Source organism: Mercurialis annua, linkage group LG3, assembly GCF_937616625.2.
Source record: "Mercurialis annua linkage group LG3, ddMerAnnu1.2, whole genome shotgun sequence".
NCBI lineage: Eukaryota > Viridiplantae > Streptophyta > Magnoliopsida > Malpighiales > Euphorbiaceae > Mercurialis > Mercurialis annua.
This window is the reverse complement of record NC_065572.1, coordinates 10,410,452-10,419,308: the sequence shown is the minus strand read 5'-3', so window position 1 is coordinate 10,419,308 and position 8,857 is coordinate 10,410,452. Positions and strand designations below refer to the sequence as shown.

General features: G+C 28.9%; 1 protein-coding gene across 1 annotated transcript; it reads left to right on the top strand.

The window, feature by feature from the left end:
* Positions 1-2,788: 2,788 nt before the first annotated feature.
* LOC126674393 (inactive LRR receptor-like serine/threonine-protein kinase BIR2) lies at positions 2,789-4,878 on the top strand. Its single transcript, XM_050368839.2, has one exon. It carries the CDS (start codon positions 2,971-2,973, stop codon positions 4,777-4,779), a length of 1,809 nt encoding a protein of 602 aa, XP_050224796.1. The 5' UTR covers positions 2,789-2,970; the 3' UTR covers positions 4,780-4,878.
* The last annotated feature ends 3,979 nt before the right edge of the window (positions 4,879-8,857 follow it).

Genomic DNA, 8,857 nt, shown 5'->3' with positions numbered 1-8,857 from the left:
AGACTTGTATTAGAAAAATATTATTCTTATTTGACAAAAACACTACAAATACTACTTTGTAAGTAATAATTAGTGTTAGCAGCTTTTAGCAATTTTCTAATTTCATTATAATTTTCAGCACTTTGAATTTTTAGATTTTTATTAGTTCATCTTAGAATTGGACAAGAATTTGAAGATTAATTTTGTAACGAAAGAATGACGATTTCAAATTCATCAAGTTCGATATGTTTAATTCTAAATTATGAATTCTTTTTCATCTTCTTTTCTTGTTATTGCCTTTAATTTAATGAGTAGTTAAATTCGTTTTTCAAGGATTGATATTTGAGTATGAATTATTAATTGACTGAGTTTTAGTTCAATAGCAATTTACTGTATTTTAATAATTATGTTTAATTCTTAATTTAGATTGATTACCTAAATTAATGTTTTGTGCTGAATTTTTGACTTGAAAGAGCTAAAATTCGATAGACCGGTAATTAAAAACTTAAGAAATCATAACACCAGAAAGAGTAATTAATTGAGTAATTTTAGAATTTGCTTAATAATTATAGTTTAACTAATTAATTGCGTGCTTAATAACACGAGAGTGAGTTACATGTTCGATAATTTGTTAAATTGTAGTTTTTCTAATCTTAAACTGAGATATGAAAGCATACAAAAGACTAAATACGTTAATTTAGCAAATTAAATCAATTCCAGCAAGTCATTTACACATTTTAGGACTATCACAAAAAAGGTAGTAACAGTCGTATAGGGCATTCAATATCACCTAATAAAATCAATCAAACTTAAATTTCCAGTTTAGACTTTGTGCATGTAATTAATCCAGACCAATCAAAAATCCGCTATTTATTAGAAACCGTCAAATTTAGATGTATGCTTAAAAGTATCTGCTACTTGCTTTGCCTGTCCAGTACATATCAAGTCATATGCACGTCAAACATGTTTACTGTTTTCAGACTTGTTTATTTCCAGCACTATTCTATGGACAATTATTGAATGTTGAAATGAGAATAAAAACGAACGTGTCCGGTAAATAAAGTCATTAACTAATAAACCAAGCACACGAGTTTCGGGAAGGTCCACGAATCTGGTTCGGTCTTTTAGTCCGATGCACGATAATCTTACTCATAAGTGAGTAATGTTATATATATAGTCGGTAGAAAAGACATTTCCTAGTTGAACTAGATGGCGACTGACATTTTCTAGTTGAACTAGATGGCGACTGACATTTCCTAATTGAACTAGATGACGACTCCATTTTTTAAATCATTTCTAGATTAAGAAGTCAGCCATAAGTTTGGGCGAGCGCCCCGAAACGCTCTGCTCACAACCAGATATGCCGAGAAGTACTCCGGAGGGAAGCCGGAGACGTTGGAGATATGGAGATGTCGAAAAATTTACCGGAGATGTGAAAACGCGAAAGATGTCGGAGTTTGCCTAATAAACGTCAGATTTGGTGAAGCCAAAAATCGTCAAAAAATTCCAAAGAGAAGAAAAAAACTTATTAATCTAAAAATATCATAAAAATTATAAAAACACAATCTAAAATTAGTTATTTGTTGTGAAATTAAAAAGCTTAATAATTATATGTTAACCAAAAATCGGAAGCCTAAAATAATTATATATTAACCTAAATATTTTGATCGCTGACCGTGTTTTTACATTAAAATTAAAGAAATACATTTAATTGTTCAACATCTCTAAATTTACTTTTGAAAAAAGCTAGAATAATAAAATAATTCAAATAAATTTTAAAAAATATGAAAATAATCAAATAAATCTACAATATGTTTGTTTGGTCTGATTTAAAAAGAATCAAAAACTTAAAATATTTTTAGTCTGATTTGATTTTAAAAAAGTTTAATCTAATCTAATCTAATTTAATTTTAAACTTTATTCTTTATTCTTTATTCTTTATTTAATTTAAAATCAATTCAGATTAAAAATATTTGATTTGTTGAATAAAGCAGTATTTTAAAAGTCAAAAGAACTATCAAACGTGATACATTTTTGCAATTGTCATTAAATATGAATAAGTTGAAATTCAGTCATCAAAAACTCGAATGGAGTTTGAGACAGCCAAGGTGTTGTTGACCTTAGTTTGAACTTTCCAAATCTCAGCTTTAAATCACATCCATATATATTACTATAATTAAAAGAAATTAAACATCTGAAAAATAATAATTCGAAAGAAATAAAAAAAATTATTAAAAAAACATTCAGCATCATTTATCACACTCATAAACAAAAAACCGGATTAACACATTTTAAAGTGTTTTAACTTTATAATTTCAATTTATTTGATATTTCGCTATCTCCGGGCGGAGCGCGCCTAAAATTTCTTTCAGTCCGGATTAGTGAAAAAAGAATGAAAAAGAGGGACGATCTTTGGAGCAACTGGATGAGATGAGATGAAGATGCTCATAAATTTTTATTTAATTTTATCAGATTTTTAAATTTTATTTTTTTAATTTATATAATCATTGAACTTTCATTTTGATCTGATCCCTTAATTTTTTATTTTTTAACTTACCTATTCTTTTTATTTTTATTGCTTTTCATCCGTTTGAAAATTTAAAAAAATAAAAAAAAAACAAAATTCAGAAAACAGATAAGATAAAGCGGAAATTCAGAGACAAGATAAATTAAAAAAGTAAAATTTTAGAGACCAGATAAAATCAAATAAAAATTCAGAGAGGAAATAAATTGAAAACGAAAAGTTAATGGACTTAAAAAGAAATTAATCCAGAAATAATCTCCTAATTTGTTCCACAAATTAAATTGCACGTCAAAATGAAAAAAAAAACATGATAATAAAGTCAATGGTTCCCTCAATTCAACTCTTTCTTTTAGACCATTCTTAACGTGTAACCCTTCAAAATCTATGCAAAACCCATATCCAAATTCACTCTCTTTCTTCAATTTGGTGTAAAAAGTTTTGATCTTTTTGATCTGGGTTTTATAACCATGTACAGTTTAAAGATTTCAGCTTTACTTGCAGTGTTAGCTTCACTATTATGTTGCTGTTTAAGTGCTTCTGTTCTTGGAGAAGATGATGTGAAGTGTCTTGAAGGAGTAAAAACCTCACTAAAAGACCCACAAAACAAGCTCCAATCATGGAATTTTGCCAACACTTCATCTGGTTTTCTATGCAATTTTGTTGGTGTTGCTTGTTGGAATGATCAAGAAAACAGAATCATTAATCTTCAGCTAAGAGACATGGAGTTGTCTGGAGAATTACCTGAGTCTTTAACTTACTGTAAGAGTTTACAAAGTTTGGATCTTTCGTTTAATTCACTGTCTGGTATGATTCCTGCTCAAATCTGTACTTGGTTGCCTTATTTAGTCACTCTAGATCTTTCAAATAATCAGCTTTCTGGTCCTATACCATCTGATCTTGTTAATTGTGCTTATTTGAATAACTTGGTATTGTCAAATAATCGTTTGTCTGGTCCTATACCTTATGAATTCTCTAGTTTAGGTAGGTTGAAGATGTTTTCTGTTGCAAATAATGATCTTACTGGTTCAATTCCATCGTTTTTTAGTCACCTTGACTCTGCTGATTTTGAGGGAAATGGTGAACTTTGTGGTGAGCCTTTAGGGTCAAAGTGTGGAGGGTTGAGTAAGAAGAATCTTGCTATTATAATTGCTGCTGGGGTATTTGGTGCTGCTGCTTCTTTGTTGTTGGGATTTGGGGTTTGGTGGTGGTTTCATTTGAGGTCTTCTGGGAGAAGGAAAAATGGTTATGGAATTGGTAGAGATGATGATGCTAGTTGGGCTGTTAGGTTAAAGTCTCATAAGCTTGTTCAAGTTTCTTTGTTTCAGAAGCCTCTTGTGAAGGTTAGGTTGGCTGATTTAATGGCAGCTACTAATAATTTTAGTCCCCAGAATGTCATTGTTTCCACGCGGACCGGTACTACTTATAGGGCGCTTCTTCCTGATGGGTCAGCACTCGCGATTAAGCGTCTTAGTACTTGTAAACTTAGCGATAAGCATTTTCGGTCGGAGATGAATCAGTTAGGGCAGGTTAGACATCCGAATTTGACGCCTCTTTTGGGATTTTGTGTCGTGGAGGATGAGAAGCTTTTGGTTTATAAGTATATGTCGAATGGGACTTTGTATGCTTTGTTACATGGAAATGGTATGTTGTTGGATTGGCCGATGAGATTTAGAATTGGTGTGGGGGCTGCTCGGAGTTTAGCTTGGCTTCATCATGGGTGTAAACCTCCTTTTTTGCACCAGAATATATGCAGTAATGTGATACTTGTTGATGAAGATTTTGATGCTAGGATCATGGATTTTGGACTGGCGAGGCTCATGACTTCCTCGGATTCTAACGAGAGTAGTTATGTCAATGGTGATTTGGGTGAATTCGGTTACGTAGCGCCAGAGTACTCGAGCACTATGGTTGCTTCATTGAAAGGAGATGTGTATGGATTCGGGGTGGTGCTTCTTGAGCTTGTTACAGGGCAAAAGCCTCTCGATATTACAACTTCCGAAGAAGGATTTAAGGGTAACTTGGTGGATTGGGTGAATCAACTCTCAGTTTCAGGTAGAATCAAGGATGCAATTGACAATAGACTTCGCGGTAAAGGAAATGATGAAGAAATCTTACAATTCTTAAAAATTGCTTTGAACTGCGTGGGTGCTCGGCCTAAAGATCGGTGGTCTATGTTCCGTGTTTACCAGTCCTTAAAGATGACCGGAAGCGATCTTGGTTTCTCAGAGCAAGATGAAGAATTTCCATTGATTTTTGGCATGCAAGATAATGAATAAATAAAACAATCAAGTGTAGCTTCATGAATGTATATTGTGTGAGACTGTGATCTATGTTTTTTATATACTGTGCTGTTGAAGCCTATTATATTATCTGTACTTACTTCTGTCTAACTAATCACTGATCTTAACTCCAGTTGACACTTAATAATTCAGTTAAATTGCTGCGATTTTATTGTAAATCATGGAAACGAAAAATTCTTAGATAGACTTATTGACATGATAAAGGGTTGGACATGAACCGGTTAATCGATAATTTGATATATATTTTTTAAAGATGGAATTATGTATTGTTTTTCATATTTAAAGAGGATTGAAAGCTTTTTCTCTTACCCTCAATCATAATGATTTGAATCTAAAATTTATATGGGTCTTAGATGGGGTGTTCACTTAAACTAACTCATCTCGACAAAATAAAATTATATTGATGTGATAAGATTTTTAATTTTGACTGATTTAAATACATCATAAAAGAAAAGGGTATTAGCAAAATTAAATTCTAACGTTTCACCTTTTTAGCGATTTAAATCTAATGTTTAAAATATTATGAAACAAATTCTAACCCTTCCAATTTTTGCATTTTGTGGTCTCATCCCGAATTTCAGTCATTTTGTCATATTTTTTAAGCTACGGAATGCAAAAATACGAAATGTTGGATTATTTGTAAAATTTTAAAATATTGAGATTTATTATGCCAATAATATGGATGCCACATGCAAATAATGGCCGGAAAACGGTTTGTGGTACAAAATGCAAAATTTGAAAAAGTTAGAATTTATTTCATAACATTTTAAACGTTGGACTTAAATCGCAAAAAAATAAAATATTAGAATTTGTTTTGCCAATATTCCTAAAAGAATTTTGGTAGCTTTAACTAGATTATGAGCCTCTGTAATTAACCGATGGCTAATTGAGTAAATGAATAAGGTTCCGACCAATTATGTAAAACTTATACTCCCTTCGTCCCACTTTAGAAGTCCCATTTGACTTTACACACAGATTAAGAAAACATTAATTATTCTTCTCTTTTCATGTTTTTCATGTTTTGCCCCTATTAATGATAGTGAAATTTTCCGTAGAGCTCTTTTAAGATAACTAAAATAAGGGTAAAATAGGGTATTCAATGGAAAAATATTCTAAAAATAGTAATGGAATTTTTTAAATGGGACATCCCAAAATAGAATATGGGACTTCTTAAACGGGACGGAGGGAGTATATCTTGACAAATATTCCAAACTAAAGAACAAGAACTGACTCTAAAATTTGGATTTGTCTAAGGTCCAACGTTGGAGACAAAAAAAAAACCACAAAAAATTTACCTCTAGAAAAATGTGTTCTTCAATTTTGAAAAAACAAAAATCTTACTTCACTTTTGTTTATTTTTTAATGGCCTAATTATTTAAAAACCACCCACATTGCAACTTTTTTTATTTATACCATGACTTAGGAATATTTTTAATTATATCCTATTTTTGATTTTTAAGTTTCATCTATAACCAACGATTAAATTTTTTGATAATTTAATTAATGCAAGGACGAAATAAAAATAATTAAATAGAAGGATTATATCATATTTTTTCTATTTGAAAAAATATAAATGAAGGACTAATTTAAACTATTTTTTAAAGAAAAATAGGTCAATTCAATTCATTAGGGTAGAGATGAAACATAAAAATTGAAAATAAGATACAATTGAAAATTTTCCTAGATCATGGTATAAATGAAAAAAAGTTACAAGATGAATGGTTTTTAAATAATTACGCCTTTTTTAATTTTCAATTTTCCTAAACTCTATATTTTAAAACAATAAGTTTTACAATTAATTATTACTTAAATATTATATTTTAATTCTAAATATTTTTATTAAAAAAAGAGATGTGAAATTCGTGAATTTGAAATATAAAATTTAAATTGTAAGATTTTAAAATTATTATAGTTTTCCATACATTTTCAAAACATTATGGGCTTATTTAGTATAGGTGTCAAATATAAAGTACATAGATGAATCATTTTTTTGAATGGAAAAAGTCTAGATTGAAAAAAGAAAGTACAATTGAAACTGAAAATTGGAAATTAGGAGAAAATTGACGATTTTGAAAGTTTAAGATATAATCAAAGAAAGTTGAAAAAATTGAGTATTTTTAGATAATACAAAGATATACAAATGACACATCTTTGAAACATTGTTGATACATAATATATAAATAATACATATTACACATAAATTTAATAAAATAAACATGTAAATTAACATGAAAGATATTATCATTTAAAAATATATAATTATTTTTATGAAATATATAATTTATTTTTAAAATATTAAAAAATATAAAATGCAAATATATATTTTTAATACATATCATTCACCGTCAAAAATATATATATTTTTTTAAATTACAAAGCAAATTATCAAATATAAAAAATGTACTCCTTCCGTTCCAATAGAGTTGTCCACTTTGACAAATTTTTTTGTCCCAAAACTCTTGTCCACTTTCAAAAAGTAACCAACTTTATACTCAATTTTTCTATATTACCCTTATTTAAAATATACTAATGAATAAAGTAAAAGCAAATTGCAAGTGATCCCTACATTAAATAGGGGTATGACAAGAAAAGTAAGGAAAAATTTACAATCCTATAAACAATAATTGCTTTTTTTTAAATTGTGTGATAAAGGCAAAGTGGACAACTCTATTGGGACGGGGGGAGTATTTAAAAAGTATTGGAGATGTATGTATTTTTGACGCATGTATAAATTAACGTGTTGACACATTGCAGGGCTGACGCATTGGCATGTTTGTTGATGCAAGTTGACGCGTTTCGGATGAACAATGACGCATGACTCATATCACTTTTTTATTGGGAGTACATATATGAAAGGATGAAAAGGCACCGAGTTCAAAAAATAATATTTATAAATATGTTAAAAAAACTGAAATTACCTCTGTTTTGCTATTTTCTCCTAAAATATGAGAATGTTTTAAAAATTAACTTAAAAGTATGTTAAATTACAAAAATAACATTTTCTTGTGAAAATTTAGTGGCCTGAAAACATGCAGCCGTTTTAGGGTAAATAAAACCATCAATAAAAAGAAGTGAGAATCTGTCTCCCACACTCAATTCTGAATCTCAATTCTAGTCTTTGCTTGCTTCTCGAACCATTCAAACTCAATGCCACAAAAGAAAGGGAAAAAAAGAGCAAAATTAAAGCTAAAGAAAAAAGAGAAAAAAGTATTGAACAGAAATAATATATAAGCTCCCTCCTTTCACTTTGGACTCACCAAAAAGACAATTACAATCAATTAATTGGTTGGAGTTAAAGAGATTAGCAAAGTACAAATTTTCTAAAAATAATTAGCTTTTTTTTATTTAAGTCATTTTATATATCTTGTGTTCTAAAAAAATTAAGAGTTCAATCTTCCTTTTACTTGAAAAATAATTTGACTGAAAATTTTAATTTTTATTTAATAAATAATTACAGGAAACAACATCATCAAACTTTATTATTTTAGTTATTTATTAGAAACATTGCTGTCTTTAATATTAATTAATTAATTAAAAATATTTTTTTATTTTTTACGAGAAACTAAAAACAAACAAATAATAATATTATAAGTAATTAACTTTCTAAAAAATAAACCAATTTTAACCAAGCCAGCACTAAAATAAAAATATTATTCTTACGTGCGTATATAGTTTAGTGGTAGGAATATTATAATCCGATCTGGAAGTTTTAAGTTCGATTTCTCCTCTCTTCATTGTAATAAAAAGATATTAGGATAAAGTACTTTAATGATAATATATAAGCCGATATCTTTTAGTTCCTTTATTCACCAAAATATTTTCTACACACATTCAAGAAATATTAATAATTTTATTTTAATATCCTAATATGATATTAAAAATAGGTCAAATCTCCCAAAAAAATTCTGATAAAAAAAATTCTATAGAAAAAGTTTACATTCCCCCTAATGTTTACCTCAAGACCCGGATTGACCCCTACGTTTGATTCTAGCTTAAATACACCCCTAACGTTTGCAAAACTGTCCTATTTATGGCATATTTTTGACGGGATTAA